Genomic DNA, 27061 nt, shown 5'->3' on the forward strand with positions numbered 1-27061 from the left:
CAATTATATTAATATAATATATATATATATATATATATATATATATATATATATATATATATATATATAAAATACCCCCTGTTACTTTTGTTTGCTCATACGCAGATACAGATCAATATTCCATGACAGTGGATATTCGGAATAAGGTGTTTACATGACCCACATTTCTGATTTATGCAGGCATATTTTGGATCTTTTATTCAGATTTCTTGTAATATGAATGTTGCTAAATGGGATTATTGCAGTTGAATTATGCATGCATAATCAACATAGGGCCAAATTCCAATTAACACTGGAGTATTCTCATTTATGTAAATGCAGTCGGTGTATTCAGTAGGTGGCATTTTGAATCCATCAATAATTGAAAGCTGAAGGCAAGTCCTTAAGAGCACCCGTCTCTCTCTCTCTCTCACTTTATTGTTCATTCTCCATTCTATCCTTCCCATCATCTCTCTCTCTTTGAAACCACTCACGGTCAAGCGCGTCTCTTCCGTTGTGCTGGAAGGCTACTGCTCCCCGGCATTGTTTTGGCAGCATGGAAAAATAGTGTTTCTTGTAAAGAGCTTTCTATTTATGGTCCTCACATCTTCGTACACAGTTTGTATCTTCTGTGTGGATGCAAAGAGGTCAGTCGGTGCGATTATAGACCGACTGAATGACCAAATTTAGTGCTTTACAGAGAGTTGTAAACCACTTTTTATGAAAATTTGAGTCTAAAATGATAATATAAAAATCGATTTCCACTCTCATGTTTATCGTCACAGCAAGGACACCTGTAATCCTGCTTTGATTGGATTTTAGTAGAAAGTTTGTATCTTTCGCAGTGCTGTGCCTGATAGGAGTACAGATTACTGACTGTGCATCTCTCTTCCTGTAATGTCTGGTTGTACTCAATCACTGCTTTATCCCTGTGTACACCCACTCGAGTGACAATGCACATTCACAACTGAGTAAACAAAGCCCTCGTGTCTCCAGACAGCTGTCAGCAGGCCTTGCTCCCCTCCTCAAGGCTTTGCTGCTCAGACGAATCTGCTCACAGGTGTCATTCTGGCAGCGTTTAGGCAAACCATGCCTTCCTGTCTAGGTTAGGGGGCTTGTTTAATCAAAGTTTTCAACGTAATGTAGAAGCGATTTTAATTAATTTCGACAAACCCACACAATTTGTGTCAAATAAAATGGCTTATCAACTAAATATCTGTCAGAAACTTCTGCTAGTGTCTAAGTACTAAGTACTGTAGCCATAGATGGTAATGGTACTATAGATGAACCATGGTAGCAACAGGTAGTTTTTGTTAGAGCTCAAAATTAAGACATATATAGTCAATTAGTAATGTCAGTTATTAATATCAATACAACTAAATGTGTTTAAAGCTTTCAGAGTGTAAGTCTATCCACATTATGTACCATTTAGGTACCAATATGTACATTGTAGGTACAATTATGTACCTTTAAGGTACTAAAATGCACCTTACCTTTTTTTCTGAGAATACAGCATATTTAATGAGAATTAAAATGTAGGATTGGACCCAACTTTATCCACTAGGGATGGATTAGATCATGAAAACTGGCCTTTGACAGGTGGTTGTAAGGGAGAGTTTGAAAGGTGCAAAAAAAAAACGTTTCAGTGGTGAAATGTGTTACAACATTTCAATGAAAGATTAAAAACACAAATATATTTGGAATAAGATTGCAGTCCGATTGCATATGCATATCTCATTTACACTTGGCCATATAAATATGTCTCTGCAATACTGATATTAATTTGATCCCCTGTTTCCATGATATATGTACATATTAGCATCCGCGATGCCGCTAATGCTAACAGCGGAATTTTGTTCACTCTCTTAACCCCATATTGAAACTAATGTTAGAGTTGTGCTTACTTCATCCATGTGCTATCTGTGATTGCCCCCTTATGTGTGGTTTGGGGAAAAAGTTTACAAATGTTACCCGAACAACCAGGTGCATTTACATTTGGTCTAGCTACATCTTCAGAAAGTAATTTGAGTGATTGAGTTACTATCGAATGCATATTGGAAGACGTTTACATTTGGTCTTTTCATTATTGGATTGTTATCAGAACAGTAAAATTGCAGCATAGTAACCAAGTGTAACTTTTCTCATTCTCTCCCTGGTGATGTTACGAATTGACGTAAACAACTAGCAACCGGCAGTGACATTCAGCGCAGTTTTGTCGAAAAAGACAGAGAAACCAAATTTTTTCCCCCCTTAACTGCTGGTGTCTCAGAGTTTTTCCACAACTGCTGACAAAGTGACCCTCCTCTGCATCAACTGTCGTCATACGTACGCAAACACAAACTCACTCTCACTCCATCTCCTCTTTGACTTCTCTCGATGTCCCAGACCTCTCCTTCCCTGCTTCCTCCTCGGACTGCAGGGATTCTGTCAAATCCTCTCCCCTGTTCTCCTTCACTCCCCCTTCCATTCTCATTTTCCCTCTTCCAACTCGCTCTTTCTGTCTTTCTTCACTGCAGCAGAGCAGTGTGGCTCCGTTGCTATGGCAACTTCTCATTCAGTCTTCTCGCACCCCCCTTATTTCACACACCCATCCACACTCACACGTTCCCTCTTTTCTCTTCAGAGCAGTAGGACAATAAAAATCTGGCAGCAAGACAGCATTAAATGTGTGGTGGCTGGTGGGGGTATGGGGACGAATGAGACAGGGAGGAGAAAAAACAGGAACGGGGCAACCTGGGAAGTTGAAAGATTATTTATTCGCCTCTGAGCATGACCGCCATATGCTAAGCGTGGCATAAGTGTGCCAGAGGTGGTGTGTTTGGTTTAGGGGCGGAGCTTCACTAATGAAAGGGGAGGAGGGGTAACAGTGTGGCACCGGTTTGGCGGTGGATCCACTTAGTTATTCATTAGAGCGTGACGTGTAATCCCCGGACACATCAATTCTGCAGCGGGCCCAGGACAGAGCCCTGTGGGACCTCGCCAGGACTGTCCACAACATATGGGACCCGGTGTTAATGACGGCACGCGTCAGCGGCATGGTTGAGGTTTAGTCACGCCCCACAGGGCGGGGGGCCCGGGGAATGTGATTAAAGCCATGTTTGGTGACAATTAACGGCCCTTCAAGTCACACGCCCTGGGGCCTCTGGGACGGCAGGAGAGCGGGGGGCGGCTGGTAGGTGGGGAAAGTACCAGCTGAGCTCTCTTTCTGGTTCAGGTGGCGCTTTCAATCTTAGAATTAATCCTTAATACCCCCCGCCCTCCCGCACTGAATAAATCATGTGCCAGTTGTGACCGGCTCCGCTTAAAGCTCTCTCTTTCATACGCACATGTTTCTTTGGCCTCATTACAGGGCTTCTGTCAGGATGCTTCGTTTTTGACGAGCTGGCAGTTTTTTAATCAGTCAGCCTTCCTTCAGTCACACTCTGCTTCCATTATTTTCTCCCTCACCCTTTGTCTTTCTCAGTTGCAATGTCTTTTAGTGCTTTATTGGCCTGATAAATAATGCACCTTTGTATTACAAAAGCAGTAGCAAGTTAGACAATGGATAAAATGTAGAACAGGGCAAAATAAATGGGTGAATCTCACAAAGAAATGTTCAGGTCATATTTCGCCCTAAAAAAGGTAAATCTATCCATCCATCCATCGCCCGTATTTCTCTCTTTCTATCAGTTTATCTATCTCTTGTTTTATCTGACATTCTATCATTCTGTCTATCTTACATACATTACCCCTTTGCTTTCTTTTCCTCCAGAAAGGCAAACACACATACTCAGTCACAGTTGCCTCTTGCACGTCTGGTCTCTCGGGTTTGCGCAAACATTTGCTTGTGCACTGTTCCGTTTCAGCCATCACGCCCAAGAGAGGGGGACAAATAGTCCTGGACGCTTTAGCGGATAGAGTCATCGAAAGGACAGAAAGGGAAAGAAGGAGCAGAGGAAAAATTAGTGAATGAGATCTACTCTATGTTTCCCATCGTTGTGTTATGTATTTCTCTGGCCTATTTACTGAAATGAAGGCTTTGCCATAGCGCCTAAGGCTTGCATTGTGTAATGAGGACTAAATTACATCCCATTTAGACAAGCTCCCACAGCTACTAGTGATATGTAGCATGTTCAGTTTCAGCCGGGATAATCAAGTTCAATGTGGCTGTTTTGTATGAAACAGCTTATGGTCACAGGAAGCAGATCGTTCAGCGGAAAAACGAGGGTTTTACATTTATCAAATAACACTCTTATCGTTGTACTTTGGAAATGGCTTATTTTTAGCCAGATACAAGTGTCCCTGCAATTTTCTGCATGTCATGGTTTTTGGCAACCTAGGCTCATTAGAAAAATTTTCATTTACCTACATTTTTTCAAAACTCCAAAAAAAAACATACCTATACTTAAAATTCACTGCAGTTTCCAGCTGAAATGACCTCTAGACTTGTAGAAGCATGCTAAAATGGCATGGTTGCTTCAGCAAATCTGTTTTTATCTCACGTTTGCTTTTGTTAATACTTAGTTGAGTTTAGTGTAGATGGAACATTATGTCAAGTATGAAAAAGCATAACATTTTTGGCGTCACTCACTGGACATTTCACCTTGAAAGTGTCTCAAAAACTTGCAAGAAACAACATAATATCATTTTGCAGAAATGCCCAATGTGCCTGGGTTGGTTTTTGGACATGTGCATAGAAATACAACAGCATTTTTTGGAGAACCATTGTACATGAAAATGGGGTTATCGTGGTGTACTATGGCATTACCATCTGATATCCTGCTAAACAAACAGCAACTAAGGTAATTAGCTGCTTTAAACTAATTTAGCTGGTCTACCAAGAGATGAGTAAAGGCGCTTTCACACGGGAAGTGGCAAGCGGTGGAATCGCTCTTGTAGTGGAAGCGTTTTGTGGAGTTGAGGCAGTGGTCGCGTTGCGGTCTCAGAGCGTACGTTGCCATAGTTACAATTGTCAACATCACCTTTGTATTTACTAAAAACTAAATAAAACATAACGGAAATTTGTGTTTGTGTCATTCTACCATTAATTGTTGTCATTATTTACCTTTTTTCCCCCGTTTGGCACAAGTGAAGTTGTTTTTGATGATTTGCCTAAAGAGCATTATTACCTGTGAGGTCATGATTGAAGTAAAAATTTGAATGAAATATAATTTTAAAGGAAAATTGAGAAGATTAATTGAGCCTAAACAATGCTTCCCTGGCGCAGGGCTTTGCTGGAAATGCAAAAAAAATCTTATTGATGTGGTCATGGTTGTTAGTAATCTGTTCACTGATTGGCTGCCGCTCACAAAAAGATCAATTATGCCAGTGAAACCGCCCGCATGACATTGCTGCTTTCCGCATGTCTCCCATTGAGAATGAACTAGACACTCGCGACTGCCGCGTACCATGTGAAAGGGCCTTAAGGATGAGCAAATGATGTATAAGAATGATTATTATTTTTGGGGTGAACTATCCCTTTAAGCAGTTTTATGTATCCGAGACATATCAACCTTGTAATATGAAGGGTCAAAGCAACAATCTGCATGAATCTGCATAGCATAATTTCTAGCGTCTTTGAGTGTCAAACCATGTATTGCGTCCCTGCACCGTTGCTATGCATGTCTTCACATCTGAACTCTGTGCACTGTGTTTGAGTGGGTGGGTGTGTGTGGGAGCTGCACATGTTAGCACAGCGAATACACGGCTACGGCTCTGCCTGACTCAGCAGTCATTGGGGCCGATGCTGCTAGAATGACAAACAGGTGCGCTAACGACTGGCACGCGGCCCACCTGAGGCCATCTTCAACCTCAGGACTGATCAGCAGCACTCTTGGGGAAGAAAGAGCGCCTTTCAGAAAGAAAGCAATTGTCACAGATGCTTTCAAGGAACCTGGAAAGAGCATTGTCAGTAGGACGGGTGGGAACATGGACGCTTGCTAGTACACTATTGATAAACTCCTGTGGAAGGCTCTGAGAGGTTGAAAAACAAATAGTTGATAGGGTGGCTAAAATGCTGGATCAGTGGTTTCACAGTGCCTCGATACTCAAGGAAATGCACAGGGTTTTCCATAGTCTTAAATTCACACATTATTTTACGATGGCGCAATGCCTGTTTTCCAAACCAGCATTGATATCACTTGTTTCGAAGTAAAACTTGCGCACATCTTTATAGGGACCGTATGGTGTTATTATCTTGTTGAGATATTAAATATTGTGTAATGTAGTAAGAATGATATGCCTTAAAGGGGACCTATTATGCCCCTTTTTACAAGATGTAATATAAGTCTCAGGTGTCCACAGAATGTGTCTGTTAAGTTTCAGCTCAAAATACCCCACAGGTTATTTATTATATCATTTTGAAAATTCCTAAAACTGCTAGGCTTTAGCTGGCATGAGACCTCACGCTGTAAGGCAACCACTGCTGCATGTCTGTGGTTAGAGAAAAAAACTCATTGTTATTGTAGATGCCCTGCATCTTTATGCATTTCCGTTTGATAATTAGCCTCAACATGTAATTGCATCATTGTGTGTGTCAGTTCACTGGGGCATCGCAGAAACCACATGTTTTTTTCTGAGTGATGTCAAGCGGAAAGGTTATCGGAAAAGCATCTGAGGTTCAACTAGTAAGTGTGCATATTCATGTGAGCTTTTAACTCTATGGACTAGATTACATCCTGAATGCTTTTCTATTTTTGATTAGGACACTCTTTGAGGCTTTGTATATTTAAGGCAACATCAGGATGAACATAACATGCTTCAAACATCTCTGCATCTTCAAGTAAATCGTGTACAATTGTGAATAAAGACAGTATCCGCAGCATCTACCGTGCCAAATGTCCCATTTAAGGCCATTTTGTGTTCCCATTTGCTTCTGAACCCACTGATTGCTGCTTGCAGTGACATTATGGAATTGGTTGATGGAGAATTTGTAAGCTCACTCTTTGGGAACAATGAATAATGTATGAATTAGATGGATATATATGACTGTATGCAGGCATTTGTTGATTCTGTAAGCATTGTGCTCAGTGTTTGATCGTTTGCTTGATATCATTGTTTCACTCTCGCTCTGCTATATAATTATAACAGCCATCGATCCAGTTGTTTGGCTTTGCTGCATATTTATGAGCCGGGACTGTTTGAACTAACGGAAGACTGAACAAATCAATCATTTCCATCTCACTGCAGTTTCTTCGATTACTACAGCAATATGCAAGTTTTGTATCATAGCAACAGTCCAAGTACAACCATATGCTGGGATTTTTCGCCGTTTCCTCTATTGAACTGCTCTTAATGAGAGCTGTTTAGATGAATTTGTTGCATCCAGTTTTTTTTTTACGCTTCAGGGATGAGTGCATACTCATTTGCCTGCTAAGTTAGATGTGCTGACATGTTAATTCCCTTCACATCAGAACATCTCCATCTAATATTCATGCGACCAGGTGGTGACTTTGCATATTTAGTGTTTACGACATGTAATCTGAATTTAGGAACAGAAAGATGCCCTTAACTTTATTATCAAAGAGAATATATATATATATATATATAATCCACTAAGATGAAACTGAATGTTAAGTCATATTGTTCACCCCTTTGTTGAACGTTGTTTGCTGCTGGATTTCATCTGCAGATTCATGGTCAGTGGTCATTATTGTGGCCAGATCCTTCCCTACCCACAATGCAATATATGTTGTACTTCATTTGAAAAAACAAAGCAAGGCAAGGAAAGAATGAATGTATCACTGGATAATTAGGAATTGATTGTAGTTGTTGGAAATAGATACTAATGGAATGCAAAGATGCCAAATCAAGTGGATTGGGAGCATACAGTTTATATTGCACAAGCCTGGCGATTTAATTAATATGCATAATGATTAAATGTGATCAGCAGTCTTGTAATTGTGGTCTTTTATCACCCTTGCGCCCCCTTCCAACTTTTCAGACATAACAAAAAATGCTGATTAGAATAAAGGCCAAAATGAATTTAGAAAAATCTCTAGATGTGCTGGAGAGTCACCTGACACCTGAGCATGTCTCAGATGTATAATGAGACCATACATTGTGTTCAGTGTATGGACCAGCTTTTAACAAGCAAGGTAAAGTACTCACAAATTGGTGTACTCAAATGGTGTACTCACCCATTTGTGTGAATTGACATTTTCACATTTAGATTCAAAACATGATATTGGATATGGTTGTATTTATGAAAGTGACGCCCCATTTTATGCAGCGTGTCACATGACTTTTGCAGGAATTTTCACCCAGTTCAGCAGAAAATGTCCTAGACTGTGACCTGGTTCACTGCTCAGTTTTGAGTTTGGAAACTCTTCAGTTGTATTTTTCTTTTCCTATGGTATATTTAGGTATGCCATACAGATTTCCTGAAGTTCAGTTAATTTGAAACAATATTTCCGGGAATATTTGGAGAAATGTAGCATTGCATCACTTGCTTACCAATAGATCATCTGCAGTGAATGGGTGCCATCAGAATGAGAGTCCAAGCAGCTGATAGACATCACAATAATCCACAAGTAACCCACACCGCTCCAGTCCATCTTGTGATGTTTTTATCAGCTGTTTGGACTCTCATTCTGACGGCACCCATTCACTGCAGAGCATCCATTGGTGAGCAAGTGATGCAGTGCTACATTTCTCCAAATCTGTTCAGATGAAGAAACAAACCCGTTTACATCTTGGATGGCCCGAGGGTGAGTAAGTGTTCAGAAATGTCACATTTTTAGGTAAACTATTCCTTTAAGAAACGCCTTTCACTTACCATTGTTGAAATTGTTGTGAGATTTGTAGCCTCTTTATGAAAAGTGCCAGTTACAGAATAATAATCAATACAGTACCCTTTGAACATGTGCCAAGCGATCAGCATCAATAACTCAACAATGCTGTTGCCTATCATGCTGTATATTCTATCCGTGCAAGTCCTCCTCATCTTACGCAATATATCGCTGCTTTAGCAGGAATTTTCGCAGCTTAAAGTGAACCGGTTCCTCAGGTCATGACCGAGACCATGACCTAGTCTAAATTCGGTTCACTGCTCTTTTTCAGTTCCGAGTTTGGAGGACAGAGACTAACTGTGGAGCTCCAAGACAGAAACGAGAATGAATATGTCACTGTGAGTGTTGGGCTTTCGTGTCCCCAGGCAGCTGCTGCACTGGGACCAGAGAGCAATCATCCCTGCATAGCCAAGGCACGCTAATTGAGATGTAATAAGTTTGTAAATGAACCAAGCATGCTAATATATCTGTTTATCCATATGAGGTTTCGGTCGCGTCTCACAGAGGTGCAACTATTAATTAAGTGTATTAAAACGAAAAGCCCTTCTTTATGACAGGTAGCACAATTTATAATACCACGCCATGTCATGTGAAGAATTAGCCGCATGTATCGAAGCGCTAACCATGCACGCAATGCCAAAAACAACCTTTAATTTGGAGAGGATTAAATGCAACGGAGGAAGTTTTCGCGAAAGTGGAACTCAACACGGCTTAGTTTTTATCCAGCATTTAGAGGAGGTTAAGCCACATTGTCAACCTCTCGTGAATAATTAGCTGTACTTGCTGCTGTGGTTTATGAAAGGAACTTGGTTGTCATCGTCCTCTAAGTAGAGGACAAAATGAGCTTGGCACAACAAAAACGACTCCAGAGGACGGCGGAATGAGATGGAGATAAATGAGGACACTGTCAGCCAAGATTTTAGCACAGGTCAATGTTTGAGTTCAGAGGATTTCAGAGCAGATTAAACGCCGCTGGGCACCCACTGCTAATTGAGTTATTTGGTCATTTTAGAGGTTGGATTTTTAGATTATTCCAAGTTTAGTCCTAGTTGAAAAGACCAGGACATGCAGAAAACAGCAACAAGCAAAGAAAAACTGATACTTACTGTAATACTGTTACTTACTGTAACAGAACCATTATATTAGTTGTGTGCTAATAGATTTTTAAAGATCTTTAAAAATCAACAAAAATAAAAAAAAAACACTTTCATATAGTCACCAGGGCTGATTTTTGCTCTCATTTGGCATTTGACGAGTGTTAATCTTAGGCCCTGTGTGTACCTGCTGCTAAATGCTTTGACAGGTCACACAGAAGCCCTTCTTTTCATTCTAGTCATCTAGGCGGTGATTTTTGTATTCTGTGTCACACATCACTGCTGCTTTCATTACACGCGGGGCTGACCCTCAGACCGGGAGATCCTGATGCTGCGTCCGTGGCCTCCAACCTCCTCCGGGCTTTTCCCATGACCGCATCTCCTCCGCAAAACCCATGATACTCTAAGACACAGGAAAGGGCCAACTGCCTCTCATCATCTGTTTGAATAAAACACGTGCTACAAAGTTATTTGCCTTCAATCATATGATTAGAGCATTCAGTAATGCATAGAAGCGCCATCCCCTTTCTTCATCTCTGGTTTTCTGGCCGGCGATGCTCCAGGTTTATTTGTTCAGCACTGTTATTGAGCTTATATATAAAGATATAGTATACAGCACCTGGCCAGACACCTGTGAACGTAAATCTGAATAAGTTCTTTAGCTGGAAAAGGTATGCAGTATTTTTATTTTATTTTATTTTCATTACAAAAGATTAACAATTTTTTTATTTATTTACTTGTTTAGTTTGTAACACTATTTTAATGTGCCCTTGTTAAACGTTACATGTAGTTATCCAACAGTAATGACAGTAAATTATGCACAGTAAAAAAATAGCTAAAACAAAACCTGACCCTGAACGAAATTTTGCAATTTTAATATTACTCAGGATTCTTGTGTAATTACACTGCAACAAGGACAGTTAAAAAAAGGGTGACTTTATTTTATTCATACAATTGTTAATATATTTGTTTATTGCTATTATTCATTTTATTTCATTTGATTATTTTATTTTATTTAGTTTAGTTTTACAAAATTTTAACACAATCATAATTCCTGATTTAAAAAAAAAAAATCGTTACTTTTCAGTTCATTACAATTATTCGTTAATTTATTTTATTTCACTTTACTTTAGAAAAATCTAACACAACCATAATTTCTGAATTTTATTTTTTTTGTATTTTTATAGATATGCATTTATTCAGTTCACTACTAATTCTAATATGGAAAACATTTCAATTTAAAAGTCCTTCAACACAAGACTGGGATTGTGACACTATTAATTATTTATGCTTAATTTATTTTATTTTATTTTATTTTACACAAGTTTAACACAATAACTATAATTTCTGATTCGTTAGTTTTTTGTTTGTTTTACTGTACCAGTGGGACAGATGATAATAGCATGTTACTGAATGTTATATAACATTATACTTCAAGATATCAAATTATATCATAGTGTGTGCTTAAAAACATGTTCAAGAACCATGGTGTTTTTTGTGTTAGCAGATATATTTCAGTAATTGCATTGCAATGGTTGTTGGTATTTTTGCCATAAACTATAGCTATCATGGTATTATTTTTCCCCCCATCTTAGGGTTTTTGCCAGAATCCAAGTGATATTTTCTCCATTTCAGCCAAGCAAAAGTTTAATTTACAACAACTTTCAAACCCTTTCACTCTCAAATAATATTTAATTGTCCCTGTATCGACACAAAGTAACAAAAGCACTTCATTATGAAGCCAGCTGCAGTAGTTAATAACCTATAGTGTAAATATATGATAATGCTTCAGTAAGAAGCAGCATGAGCAAATATTCCCCCTGCAAAATCCATTTTAATTTCACTATGCTAATGTAATTTTGTGTTCATAACAGAATAAATGAGGAAATCTGTCTCTGCGTGGACTGCATGTGTCGGCTTTCCTCTAATGCTAATTTAAGCCACATACCTGATGATTAGGTTTTGTAATCGTTTTTTCTTTCTCTCAGTGTGAAATTAATGGCTCTCAAAATCGGACCGCTTCATGCATATGCCATGTTTGTACATTGCGATGCCTTATGCGTTTTGCGAAATGCTGAAACAATGGAGAGTATTAGCCAATTAGTTTACGGTGGCAACAACGAGAGGACAAGATCGGTGTATTTTTAGAGCGTTTTAGTCCAACATCCCCAAACTGAGACTCGTTCATTAGCAGCGGAGAGTCTTCATCTTTAAGTGCTCTCCTCCTCTGTTTGGTCTGTCGGACTCGGCAGCCGTAGATAAATAGTGCGGCTTGTTAGTCGGGTTAATGATTAAAAGCATTTGCTCTGTGATTATTGAAGTGGAAAGAAGGATTAAAACAAACAGCTGTGTGAAAGAGTCACAATACTCCAGAGAGGATTAGAACACGGTCATCCGAGGGAGTCCGTCAGCTCAAATCAACTTTACATTTTCCAAACACAGATCGCAGGTAAAATGTCGTGTGTATATTTTATACCAGGAAAAAAAAAAAGTGTGACATTTTTAGGCGTCTAGCAAATGCTATTCAGTAAAGGTGACAGAAAAATATGTACAATTTGTTTGGCAAACCACTTGGCCGTGGCTTTAAAGGAACACTCCACTATTTTTGAAAAGAGGCTCATTTTCCAAATCGGCTAGAGTTAAACAGTTGAGTTTTACAGTTTTCGAATCCATTCAGCCGATCTCCGGGTCTGGCGGTAGCACTTTTAGCTGTAGCTTAGCATAGATCATTGAATCTGATTAGCCTTTGGTCATTTTTGAGCGAGATGCTAACGGTCTAATCAGAGTCAATGATCTATGCTAAGCTACAGCTAAAAGTGCTACCGCCAGACCCGGAGATCGGCTGAATGGATTCGAAAACGGTAAAACTCAACTGTTTAACTCTAGCGGAGTTGGAAAATGAGCCTATTTTCAAAAATAGTGGAGTGTTCCTTTAACTTAATTTATTTGCTGTTTAAAAACCCCATGAAATCACTTGACACACACTTTCTTTGCTGTGTTGACGTGTTCATATCGACGTTTGGTGGGACACGTCAAAGGGCTTGTTTTTTCTTTTATTTAAATACCCAGTATCCTTGTCATCATAGTCACGAACTTCATCATAGTCATGAATCATAGTTTATTTGCCTTCTTTAAGAAGTAAATGAGCATATTAGGTGATTTCATTGACTGGAAGTTTCTAGTATGCCTAGTAAGAGCTTGATTAGCTGGTTCAGGTGTGTTTAATTGGGGTTGGAGCTAAACTCTGCAGGACACCGGCCCTCCAGGACCCAGTTTGGACAGCCCTGGTGTAAAAGCCACACAATTGATTTTGATTTGTTTTTTGATTTGATTTTGATATGTTTGTGCTTTCAGTATTTTTACTGTTTAGTGTGTATACTCCCCATCTGCTACCTATCAGCCTCATACAATCATTATTTCCATTATGACTTTATTTTCTCTTACAGCAGTGTGTCTGGATAGAGAGCATAAACATTGTTTTCTAATAAAATACAGGTTTCTGTTTAATTGGGGAATCAAATTTTGTTGTGCTTTTTGAGATAAGAGCTTTATTTTATTTTATTTTGATGCGTTTTTTTAATACCAAATATATGTATTTAGTATTAAACACAAAAGGGTTTAAACAAAGACTTTTTTTCTCCAGTCCAAAAAGTCCTTTTTTATTTTATTTTATTATTTTATTTTACAGTGTTGTATCGTATTTAATTTTATTTTATTTTGATGCTGGTTTCTTTTCTATTAAATATACAGTATGTATGAATGAATGAATAAATAAATGCATGTTTTTTCATAAACTTTATTTTCTAGTTACATATTTCTTTTTTAATTTTGTCTTGATCTTTGAGATAAACGAGCTGGATGTACTAGATAAACACGCAGTAAGTTTCAAAATAGCCCACTTGTTTATTTGTTTGTTTCTTTGTTCTAATTATTCACTTATTTTTTTTTTATTTATTTTTTTTTTTACATATTTATTTATTTGATTTTGGTTTGTTTTCTACCAAATATACAGTATGTATAGTACTATACATAAAAGGGTTTCACTTTGGTAATTATTTTTCGGGTGGGAGTCATATCTTGCCTAGGGTACCAGGATCACCTCTATATCAGGGTTCCCCATTTCCAAACTCCCAATTTAATTGATTACTAGAGTCAGAGAAATGGAGGAAAGTGGTTTGCACAAGACTATTTTAAACTTTATTAAGTAGACCTTCGAGGAAACAAATTACTCTGACTCCAGCCAAAGCCTGCAAGCACAAGCATCTTAAACAAAGCTGGACCAGCACTGTGTTTCCCATCATGCCAACGGCTGTTTTAGAGACTCCAGCCTGTTGTCAAACATGATTATTAATGCTGAAAACAGCAGGTGTGTTTCTGGTGAGGGGTGACTAGTGCAAATCAACATCAGAGAAAAAAAACACAAGGTAAGTGCTGAGAGACTATCAAGGGAAGAACTAGAAGCAAACCGATAAGTAAGTGGCCAAAAAAGGGACAAGTTGGGACGGGGGTGATAAAAGGGCGTAAAGTGAGTAATAGTGAGGGAAGAGAGACAACGGGAGACTTTGGAGCGATGTAGGAGACCGAAAGAGAGAGATGAAGGAAGAGAATATGGGATTGGCAGGGAGGGACGGCAAAGCTGTGAGTCAAAGCTGCCAAGGACAGTTAGCCCTGCTGATGTCATCAGGAGGCGAATGCCGTCAAACGCAGCCCACGCTCGACGTGCCCGCTCCCGCCCCCTGTGCTCCGATTGGCTATGAATGCATCTGACATCATCGTCTCAAGAAGGGAGGGGAAACGCGAGGCTGTGGCGTTTATCTGAGGTCATTCAGATTCGTGCCGGCTTCTGGCTGTGTGTGTGTGTGTGTGTGTGTGTGTTGGCACCCATCCGCTTCACTCTTAGCCATGTCACAGCGCTTTACACCTCTCTTTTATCTCCCTGGATGTGCTCGTGATTTCCACTGACAGACGAGTGATAGCAATCAGCCCGACCATCAATCCAAAGCTCAGCGCCGCAGCGACTCCAGTGGAGACTTCCTTCCTTCAACATCATCATCCATGTAATTAGATGTGCTTGCTAAAGCAGGCATCAGTGCGACTATTGCTCATACTGCACTCATGTCACGCTACAAGCATGCCGTGGATGTGAATGATGCCTCAAAATGTGCATTTTCGCCATCGCCATTGACGAAATGTACAACAAAAAAAAAGCTAAACTTTTAGAATGTAATTTATTGCTCTGATGCAAAGCTGTATTTTCAGCATCATCACTCCAGTCTTCAGTGTCACATGATCTTCAGAAATCATTCTAGTATGCTGATTTGCTGCTCAAGAAGCATTTCTTATTTGTTTTCATATAACAACACAAAATCATGTAGCCTTAAAATTCCCCAATTCGCTGGGGTAGTATTGAAATCTATCCAAAATCCAAACACATTTTAATGAAGTCTTTTAGTCGCCTGATGTAACAACTTGTTGCACAATGAATGGCAGAAAATCACATGATGAAATTCAGTCCGCAATAAAAAATATTTTTTTTCGCCACAGAATTTAAAGAGATAGTTTGCCCAAAAATGAAAATTTGTTGGTCATTTACTCACCCTCAAGCCATCCTAGGTGTCTATGGCTTTCTTCTTTCAGATCAATACAATCGCAGTTATATTAAAATTGTCCTGGCTCTTCCAAGCTTTACAATGGCAGTCAGTGGTGGTCGAGAATTTGAGGCAAAATATAGTGCATCCATCCATCATAAAAAGTTCTCCACATGGCTCCGGGGGGTTAATAAAGGCCTTCTGAAGCGAAGCGGTGCATTTGTGTAAGAAAAATATCCATATTTAAAACTGTATATATGGTGAGAATATGCTAGTCTCACGAGAACCAATTCATTCATTCATCATAGGGTCAAGTACGCCAGTATTTTGACTCATTTCCAGTCTGAGCGACTGTCAGGTGTCCGAAAGTGAGTTTTGATTGGGTAACTCATAGATCTGTGCTGCTCGAGTCACAAACTGTTTCAGATGATTCAGTCCAATTTGGTGAACTGGTCCAATAGAAGTTTAAGTTGACGAAGGCCAATAAAAAGCACCAAGAACAACCACTTAGCAACTCTACAGCACCCAATTATCGTGGCTTGAATTATTTCTTCAGAGAAATCATGTATTTAAATCAAATTCAAGCTCGCACTCAAATCAGGTCATGCTTATTCAAGCTTGGAGACAATTAAAATGAACATTTTTTTTATTTATTATAATTTTTTGCAATTGGTTAAATGAGCATTTGAAACAAAATTTTAATTCGGTGGTCTTGAGAGAGGTCAGAATCGTTAATGCCTCCACTCGGGACTGGACGGGAGAGTTGATTGATTTGTACGTGTGAAGGTAGATTTATTCCGGTTTCTGTCGCGTCTGGCTGAGCCAGGCTTTGACCCCTGAGCATTCCCTTCATTAACATATAAAGCACATTTCCCTCACATCTGAAGGAATGCCTCACTGGGTTAAACAGTGACGCGAGAGAGAGAGACGGGAAAAGAGAAGAAAATTCTGTTTGTTCACTCTTCCGCTCACCATAGGTCATACAGGGTTGCAAAGCAAATAATGACTATAATCACATCAGAAATAGCGGCACTACTTCCAGCACTGATCGCCTGAGAGCCACACAGCCTTGTCGCTGACTGCCAATCTTAATAACTCCTCCACTTGTGGATCTTAAAAAACGTTCTTCTCTGGATTTCTCCTCTTCTCATGCTTGCTTCGTAATCTGCTCATCAATAAACCTGGCTTTGTGTATTGCAAATATTGTTGATTGCTTGAAAAATTGCTTTGGATAAAAGTGACTGCTAAATGCATAAATGTAAAACCCAATTAGATGCATTTAATATGCTGTCATATGAGTTGAAGTCAGCGTGAAGCATCAATCGCAATCAGTGCTGGGTAAGTTACTCTAAAAAAGTAATGAATTACTAACTACAAATGACATCTTCTGCATTGTAATTGGATTACTGTACTAATTACCTTCTCTAAAATTTCTTCTTACTAATTACTTTCTGAATCCCAAATCAGCCTCGACCAGTTGAACAATACAAGGATAGACATGAAACTGCTCTTTAATTCTTTCAAATTAATAATACAAAATGGCATGAATTATTTTTGAACTGACCAAAGTATTTAAAGAGAGAAGGTTACATTAAAAACATATAACATTAGATGTTTTATATGGAATTGTTCTGTAGTCTATATAGTATTTAATGCAATTACAACAGAAGTAACTGTAATTAAATGACAGAAAAATCTAAAGTAATTCCTTACTTTACTTTTTCAAGGGAAAAGTAATTAACTACTTAGTAATGCATTATATTTGACTTCATCTAATGTATGAATGAGTGAAACTAAATATTCAGTGACAATCAATATATTTGGGAATTGATTGGCTGGCGAAAAGTAGGAGAGGAGCCAAAGTAGAGGTGAAGGTTATTGTGTTTTCATGAAAGATTATGGAATATTTTAGTTCTATTTGGAGTAACATGAACCGATGAATCATCCACAATATAATCAAAAACATTCCTTGAAAGGTGGGTTTTGCTTTCAGGTTAACTAAAAGGGTTTATATTTACCTGCTGCAACACAACAGAAGAACGTCAAGGTTTTGGATTCGGGTGGATTTGTTTTGACTAGTTGCATTCATCCTTGTTGAAACATTTGTCTTTGCGTGACAGAATGTCCCACTCTTGAGGAGCAAATAATAAAATGATTAGGTTTTCCACTCAGTTGTCCGTTTCTTCTGCAGCTGGTGCTGGGAATAAGATGGGTTGGGCTTTTGGTCTGGGGCTGGAGAGGCTGGCTATGGTTCTGTTCGGGATCCCTGATATCCGACTTTTCTGGAGCGAGGATGAACGCTTCCTCAAGCAGTTCCGCCTGTCTGACATCTATCAGCCCGTCACCTTCCAGGTAAGATTTACAGCCTTTCTCTAAAATAAACATCTCACCTAGTAACCATGAGGGCCGTTCACAATAACTATAAACTTTTAATAATAATCATTCTACACTACCGGTCAAAAAGTTTGGAATAACTAGGATTTTCATTTTTTGATAGAAGTCTCTTCCGCTCACCAAGACTGCATTTATTTGATCAAAAATATAGTGAAAACAGTAATATTGAATTATTATTACAATTTAAAATAACTGTTTTTTATATATTTTTAAGAAATGTATTCTGTGATGGCAAAGTCGATGTCACATCATCCTTCAGAAATCATTCTAATATATTGGGAAAGTGTGATGCACTACTATTCAATTTTATTCATTTATTTATTTGACTAATTATTTATTTATTTAAAGTGACAGAAAAAAAACATTTATAATGTTACAAAACAATTCTATAAATCAAAGAAAGAAAGAAATATGTCCAGGTTTCCACAATATAATAAGCAGCAAAAAAAATTTTTTTGATTGATAATTGAAATTGAAATTGTTGCACACAGGCTGTAGGAGAGGTGTTTTGAGGACAGTATGTGATATTCTCTCTACATGTGACCTCCTGTAGGTCTCACATGGCCTATATTGTTGAGGGACCTTGGTCTATTAAAGGTTTGACACTGAACGTGTCCTCCTGTAGATGAGTGTGTGTGTGTGTGTGTGTGTGTGTGTGTGTGTGTGTAGCATCAGGTAGGCTGGATGGTCGTCCTGCAGGGAATGTGTGTGAGACTGATTACCTGTGCTCTCTGGCTGTAGGTCATTTCTCAGCCCATCTCCCTCTCTGCCCACTGTCCATTACTCAGAGAGAGAGAGAGAGAAAGAGAGAGAGCTCATTTGCTTGTCAGTTTGCCTGATGCTCTGCGAAGGTTATATATGACAGTTTCTCTGTCTGTCTCTCTCTCTGCGCTGGTAATGAGGTATGACCGTGGGGTCAGTGCTCTCATCCGCCCCTCTGTGTTTTGTCGTGTCCTGTGAGAGCAACATGCACAACATACACACAAGTGCACACTATAAATCAAATACGGCCTCCACACACACACACACACACACACACAAACAAGAAGCACAATGCAGGTTCCCGTACTGTCCTCACTTTAATAACCTCACAAACACTAACGGCATACTTACATGATCTCTGTAGTGCATTTAAATTCACATCAAGCAGATTAAGATATGACTAAGATATGATATGATAGATTTAATAAGATAAGGGCATATTCTTTTCCCGGAAGCATCAACCAACTATTAGAGGTTAAAGTTATTACAGAAGTTTAATTTAGCCCAAAACCGAAACCCTAGCTGAAAATAAAACGTATTTAATAGTCAACAAATTAATCAAGTTTATTTAATACTCAGCACACTGAGTATTATACAAACATTTAAAAATTAAAAACACTAGTTTTTATATCAACTTGATATGATAACTGTTATAAATGTTGTAATTGTTTATATAATTATAATATAATATAATATACTCCAATTCGTTATTGAAACATTTAAGCGGTATCTGTAATAAAAGCTTGTTTTTATGACTTATTTATTCAAACTTACATTAAATATTGAAGACATCACTAGGTTAAAGAAAAAATATAAATAATATGTAATATAGTGCATATATTCAGCAAAATGCTCCTCGCTAAAGGAGAGATACAGTAACTAACGAGCTATGGACACTGAATGGCTTTCAGTGAGGTTAATTAAATGGCTCTACGGCTCTGCAGTTGGTTATTATTGGTTTTATTGACGTCCTTTCAAGTGATTACATGATACATGATTCATTTCAGTAAGCCATAAGCTTTCTTTCAACACCTTCTGATGTTCATTCATGTTTATTTCTTGCTATAACTTGAAGTAAAGTTGAAGAGATGAACAGTTCACGTGCTTCTTCAACTACAGCGATCTGTCACGCCTCATTAAAGACCATCAAAATGACATTTATTGTTTGAATATCAAGATAAAATTGACAGAATTTGAACAATGAGACGTGTTTATTCAATAGGAGACAGGTACACTAAAAGTAATGTTTAGTGAAGTTTTGTTCAATCATTCAAGTCAATTGAAAACCCCATAAATGAAATCATCTTTCTTGCAATTTAAGAATCAGTATCGGTTCATCAAAATGAAGATTGATTAAAAGTGAGAAATCATTATTGTCAACCCAGTCCTAGTGTCCACACAGCTGACATGTTTACGTATTGTTGTTTATCCACAATATAGACTCTTACACAGTCAAAATGTTGGAGAATGTTTTGGTCAATGATTTCAGCCCTCCAAAACCATTTCAGCTGAAAACAAATATTCATTTTATTTCGCTGATTCGGCCGAATATTTTTGGTTGACAAAATTTCAGTGCATCACTGCCACCTATGGTCACAAGTTCCATTGTTACCAACATTTTTCAATGATTTTGTGTTTCCCAAAAAATTTACAAACAGGATCACAAAGTTTGGAACTGCAGCTCTTAATTGTAAAATCTGTAATGTAAAAACAAAAGTTGGCATGACTTTCTGATCATATCATTTTTTACAGTGCGGTCTATGTTAGTATGACAGTGGACTTGCAGATCAAGCTTGTGAGCAATATATACTGTGATTGATTTGCATGATTGAATAGCGACTTAAAATTCAAATGCAATGTTTATTATTCACAGCAATACATTATTTCATCTTCAGCTGACGACATTAACAACAGTTGTTCTAGAGGAGACACACCCCTGATCAGCTGACACATTTCTAAAAGCTTCTAAAACCATCAAACCAGACCAGTCTGACCAATGAAAATCAGCTTGGTGGCTTTCTAAGGCTGGATGAAAATGCTTTTTCAAAAGAGGAAAAAAATACTTTTAACTGGTCAAATCAATATGACACACAGCTTTGAGTGGATCTTTGCGGTTATAAAATGGCTGTGTCATGAGCAGTTTGATTTGGAGTCATTCCAGAAAGACTCCAAAGCTATTCTATTGGCTGAAAAAATACGATCTTTGGTGTCTTTTTAAATTATGTGATATATCTGATACAACAAATAACACTATAGATTGTTAAATTAAACTTTTGATGTTTTTTTTATTTAATTTTTTAGTTAGCTAGGTTTCGGCATACTAAATTAGCATACCACTACTGCTAAGCAAATAGACTGCTAAATAGACTGTTAACCAAATAGCCCTTACTCTATGCAAATGTTCAATTATATATTTTTATATATGCATACATATTGCAAGTTTTTGCTTCATACTCTTGGAACACCGCTCTGCAAATCAGATCAGAGGAGCAGAACTGCTGAATAATAATGATGTGAACACATTTACCTGCAGAAAGGAGGTTGTTTGAGGTAGTTGATCATGTTTTACCACACAGCTTTTCTGTTGTTTTCGCTGCTCTTGTTGAGGACAACAGCTGGTATTTTATGAGTGTTTGAGGTTTTCTGAGAGCCAGGAGAGCTCAGATGCCTGCTGATGTGAGGATACTAGCCGTTGTAGGTATGATGGCCTCAGGGTGTGACTGTAGTTTTAACCTCCGGCTGAAGAGATGTCTCGCTCACACCAACATCCTCCTGTGTGTGTGTGTGTGTGTGTGTGTGTGTGTGTGTGTGTGTGTGTAAGTGCTGGGTGCTTGAGATAGAGAGGTAGTGAGGTAAACATTGTAAAAAATAAATAATATATATATATATGCGTCCGTTTTTTACTTGCATGTATTGATGTATTGTATACCTAACAAATGGATTTCTTCTTCTCTCTTTTTCGCAGCCTCTCAGTAAGTACCCAGCGCTCTTCAATGACATCTCTTTTTGGCTGCCGGCCGAAGGTTACACAGAAAACGACTTCTATGACCTGGTGCGCAGCATCGGAGGAGACCTAGTGGAGAAGGTCACGCTGGTGGACGGGGTGCTTGAAATAGTGAGGTATTTGAATAAACATTGTAAAAAATAAATAATATATATATATATGCGTCCGTTTTTTACTTGCATGTATTGATGTATTGTATACCTAACAAATGGATTTCTTCTTCTCTCTTTTTCGCAGCCTCTCAGTAAGTACCCAGCGCTCTTCAATGACATCTCTTTTTGGCTGCCGGCCGAAGGTTACACAGAAAACGACTTCTATGACCTGGTGCGCAGCATCGGAGGAGACCTAGTGGAGAAGGTCACGCTGGTGGACGAGTTCACACATCCAAAGTAAGAAATCCAAAATGTCAGATACAGAACCAGAACCCATAACCAAACAAGCATTCCAGTAGCACCAGACCAAAAATATGAAAAAGATATCAAAAGTTTTTATTTACTCTGAAATTAAAAAATCAGTATGTTTAGCTTATTTTTTTTCTCCTAATAAGGATCTTTTTAAAAACTTTAAAATAAGAAAAAATTACTTGAGAAGCAAAATGTAGGTATTATAATTTGTTTTCAAAGAGAGTATATTAAATCTTATTCGTATCTTATTCAGCAAAATCTTGTTTTGAGTGATGTTTTATTTATTTATTTATTTATTATGATTTTTTTTTTTAGGTGACCACAATGTTATTGTGGATGTACAGTCATTCCAAAAGAATGAGGATACAAATACAGACAATTATTTATAAAATATGTTTTCAGTGGCAAAAGTCCTGTGCCTAATTAGTATTTTTTTGCCTTTTTTGTTCTTGTTTTTTTTTTTTTGTAGTATTTTTGCCTTTTTTCAGTGAAGATATATATATAAAAAAAAATCTTTAAAACAAGTTACTTTATTTATTTATTTTAATGCAGAACATGAAGATTTTAGGAAGTTGCTGTGTATTCGTTTTGTTCATTTGTATTTGTCAATCTTTGCCATTATTCTGAAAGCTAATGGCTTTTGCAGGAGAGAAAGCTAATGTTATTGCGCGGGGCCGTTGGCAGTGTGGCGTTCATCTCTTGAAGGAGGAGCAGGGGTCAACGATGCCTAATGGCTTGGTTTTGAACTCTCCAGCATTAGGCTCAAATTTCACGGTGGGCCGTGTTTGTCAGGCTCTTCAAACTCATTATCTCTTTCTTCCGTCGTCCATTCACAAACACTTTCACAAACCACAGAACGATCCACGTGATTTTCCCTGAATGCAGTTGATATGGCGCAGCTCTTCCTGAGCAGGTCTGCTTTTGTGGACTGCAGAGGCTGTGCTCGGGTTGCCCTTTTCCTGTTTCCTCGCCCTGTGACATCAATAATTAATTTTTAAAGAGGATGAGAAGTTCACCTGCGGGCACAGCGGTCCAACTGTCCCAAGTCCCCTCTACTAGAACAGACTGTGTGTGTGTGTGTGTGTGTGTGTGTTAAATGATACAACGAGGACCTGCAGTGCGTAAAAAGAGCCGCAAACATTCATCTCTGTCTCTGCTCTTAATCTTTTTTTAAATAGCAACCCTTTCCCTCCCCTTCTCCTAATGACATCCGTAAATAAGTTGACATCATGAGGTGCTGCAAGGGTGTAATAGCCCATACGACAGTTAGAAATTGAAAGAGATTGGTGTTTGTTTTGCTGTTATTCTAATTCGGTCCAGACCTATGTTTGTGCACACGTTTCATCGAAAACAAATATTTTAGTTGAATAGTTTCTAGAATAGTTTGTGATTTGCCACAGTGTAAGTGTATTGCCGCTGCGGAAGTACTTTTCTAAGTAGCCGTAATGTATTGTGTGTGTGTGTGTGTGTGTGTGTGTCCTGCAGCTAATTTCCTCTTTATGATCATTTTGCTGCAGTTGCGTCAATGCCTGTGAGCTCTGCTTCATACTTTCTACAACCAGAGAGAGAGAGAGAGAGAGAAAGACAGGGAGGGAAAGGGCAAGAGAGACGTCAATACTTACTTTAAACCTGTTCTCCAACTTCAAATCACTAATTACAACGAGAGGACAGCCAATCACAGCTCATCTAGCCTCCAGCCATCTCCGTCCGTCAGAAATGTCACATTCGCAATATTGTCCTAATCATTTTCTCTGCGGTACTGCTGACTCGGGCGGTTTTGAGAGCTGCTAATATGATGAGATTGGCAGCAAGTCTCCCATCATGCTCTTCTTCAGTGCGCTGAGAAAGATTCTGGCATCAGACGTCGTGGCCTCAAAGAGCCATCGGAAACCTAATGCTTTTCCTTTGTGCTCGCTGTTTTACTTATGACAATACCACAGCAGGGTTTCCCTTCAAAAATGACTCGGTTTTTATATGTGACTAACAGAAATGTGAGTGGTTTCTCATTCTGCAAAACAGTGAATATGCAAGAATCCAGCTGTCGTCTAATTTTTATCATACGGATGCTTTTTTTTTTTTGCCCTTAGCATAAATAGCAAATATGTTCATTTTAAATAAAACAATCATGTCATTATGCATCATAATGGTTTGTGGTTTCAAGGACAAGTCTAAGTCATCTTGATTTTTTAATGATTCTCAGTGGGGGGCAATCTAATTTGTCAACCCTGTTACCTTAATTTTCTGAGAACAAGGTTTGCAAGTCAGTTTAAATTGTAAAACTGTCCACCCTGTTACCATAATTTTGTAAAGTAAACAGCTGATAACATAAAAGTGAACTTTAAAGGTGCAGCGACAACAACAATAAAGTTACGTCTTTTTTCTTTGCGTGAATATTTGGGCGGCGTTATGCAAATCTTCCCACACAGTGACATAGACATGTGGGGGGCGTGTTTGAACGAGGCGTTTTAGGGGGGCGTGGACGAGTCTTAACTTTTATAAAGAATATCTCTTTGGGTTTGAGTCTTTAGTCTTTGCAACTTAAAGGATCTTATCTATTCACGAACTGCTTGTAACACTCCAAAGAGAAAGGAAAACTTGAAATCGTATCATATGACCCCTTTAAAATATAATCATTAAATTATTTTTTCCAAAAAGTACTTAATAGTTTCACACCTTGAGAATAAAACTTGTAATGTCCATTTTAACTGTCCACCCTGTTACCATAACTTTGTAAAGTAAACAGTTGATAATATAAAAGTGTACGTTCAAATATCAGCATAACATTCCTTTTTTAACAAGTACACATAAAAGTACAAAACGTTTCGCATCTTGAGAACTTTATTATATTTTATTAAACAAATTCATTAAGTGCTATCTATTTCTTCTTAATATTTATTTATTTATTTATTTATAATATAATTTATCATTTAAATTAATTAAAAAATAAAACCCCAAAATAAAAATATTACATTGTTATTTAATATATTTATAAAAAGTCATTCATTATGTGATAATTAAGTATTAATAATACAAATTGTATATTTTTCATTCTACTTTTATTTTTACTGGAAGTTTCTTTCAAGGGAACTCTTAATGGAAAAACTATACGCTTGCTACACTCTTCTTATAATGTATATAATGGAATCCAATTGTTTAAAAAAACAAAAGGTTTTGAATTTGCTGGCTGAATGACAGAGCGTGAGGGAGGGAGAGAAGATAGGTGTCAAAAAGTGTGAACTTACATGACTGCAGTTGCAGCTAAGCTCGGCCAGTCAGGTTGGGAGACAGTGATAGGAGTAAGGCAGGTACTGCTAGCAAATGGTTGTCCTCATCAGCAGGCTGCTGGAAGAGCCAGACTTGTTAAAAATCTGCCCTCTTTGTCGGAAGCCTGGGGGGATCCTTCCGGAAAGCGCTACAAGCCAGCAGGCTAATGTCTGCCACCATTACTGAGCCACAGTGAAGGAGACACAGGATAGAGAGGGGGTGTGAGAGAGAGAGAGAGAGAGAGAGCAGAGTGTATTTAATGGCCCATGGCTCAGAGAACATCAATTATAACCTTATGAATAATGGGGTGTTTTTGACGATGCAAAACTGTGCAGAGGAAGATGCTATGCATCACATTGCACCTCACAAACATGCTCACGCTCATTCACACACATGCTGACACATTAATACCTTACACCTGTAGAGTGAATAGTGCTAAAAAAAGAGATGATGATGTCAAAGGTTTAGTCATATTTGACTAAATTTAAAAGCACATTTAAAGGGATTTTTTCTCACACCCAATAGTCATTGCACAAGAAAACCAGAGAACGAGGAGTAGAAGCACATTTCTGGCTCAGAGTGAAAAGATATGAAGATAAAATTAGATTAGATAGAAACCTGTCTCACAAGTGCGAGATATAAAGTAGATTTCAATTTAAAGTCACAGTTGGAAGATATTAAGCCACAATTATAAGAAATAAAGTTGGAATTGTGAGATATAAAGTCACAATTACAAGAAATAATATCATAATTGTGAGATTTAAAGTCACAGAAGATATCAATTCTAATAAGTAACAATATATAAATATTTGTAAGATATAAGGGCAGAATTACATGAAATAAAGGTGCAGTTGTGAGATTTAAAATAACAGTTGAAAGATATAAAGTCAGAATTACAAGAAATAAATGTGCAATTACAAGAAATAAAGTCACAATTTTAAGATTTAAAGTTACAGTTGAAAAGATATAAAGCTAGAATTACAAGAAAAAAATATGCAATTTCAAGAAATAAAGTCACAGTTCTGAGATTTAATGTCGCAATTACAAGAAATAAAAACTAAAAACAGGCAAAAACAGACTTTCATACATTGCTGTTATTATTGTGCAGTGACTCACTGATGAATGTTCCAAATATATGTTTTTCTTTGTAATTTTTCATCAAACTTTTGCTGCACCCAACCAAGTTTCTGTAGCTCCATGGAGTAAAAATGGCAGATGCCACCTAAATACCTGCAAGTGAGATCAATGTGAATGCTAACATATACTGTAGTTTCTCCAGGTTTTATAAAACGTCTTGACCCAGACACTACCAAGACCAGACCATCCTATCAAATTAGAATAACTGAGCCAGAACGGCGCTCGTCAATGAAGTGACCAGGAGGCCAGTAAGAGTTGCAGAGCGAAGGCTGACATGGCAGAAGCTCTCCAGACAACAACAGTCTCCTCTGTAGTTCACAGATTCAGTCGCTTTGGGACAGTGACCAGAGGGAGCGACACTTCTGAGAAATATCTGAAGTCGTGCCTGGAGTTTGCTAGAAGCCTTGTGACAAAAATCTGAAACCTTTTTGAAGAATATTTTGTGGTTGAGTTTTATAGCTCAAAGGCAAAGCTGTCTTTGCCACCAACCAGATAAAGCCCATTCAACATCATCCTTAATGTGCGGTTATATTGGCAAAATGTCGTCTATTTCGTCCATAGTCTGCTTTCAGTATTGTGATGGATGAAGCACAGGTCACACAGAAGATACTTTCAAACCAAGCAGATTTCTGTTGGTCAACAAAGTGAATCCACAAGACCAACTCGA

At 38.1% G+C, this 27061-nt stretch overlaps 1 protein-coding gene across 1 annotated transcript in view; it reads left to right on the top strand.

The window, feature by feature from the left end:
* The window catches only part of LOC107570463 (phenylalanine--tRNA ligase, mitochondrial-like), a 27754-nt gene extending 5396 nt beyond the window's left edge, over positions 1-22358 (top strand). Inside the window, exons 4-7 of the mRNA XM_016256697.1 lie at positions 17621-17781; positions 21551-21670; positions 21947-21978; positions 22309-22358. Coding sequence (XP_016112183.1) covers positions 17621-17781; positions 21551-21670; positions 21947-21978; positions 22309-22312 — 317 coding nt within the window. The 3' untranslated portion in view covers positions 22313-22358. The remainder of the gene's footprint in view (positions 1-17620; positions 17782-21550; positions 21671-21946; positions 21979-22308) is intronic.
* The last annotated feature ends 4703 nt before the right edge of the window (positions 22359-27061 follow it).

Source organism: Sinocyclocheilus grahami, unplaced genomic scaffold (assembly GCF_001515645.1).
Source record: "Sinocyclocheilus grahami isolate Dianchi unplaced genomic scaffold, SAMN03320097.WGS_v1.1 scaffold1462.1, whole genome shotgun sequence".
Taxonomy (NCBI): domain Eukaryota; kingdom Metazoa; phylum Chordata; class Actinopteri; order Cypriniformes; family Cyprinidae; genus Sinocyclocheilus; species Sinocyclocheilus grahami.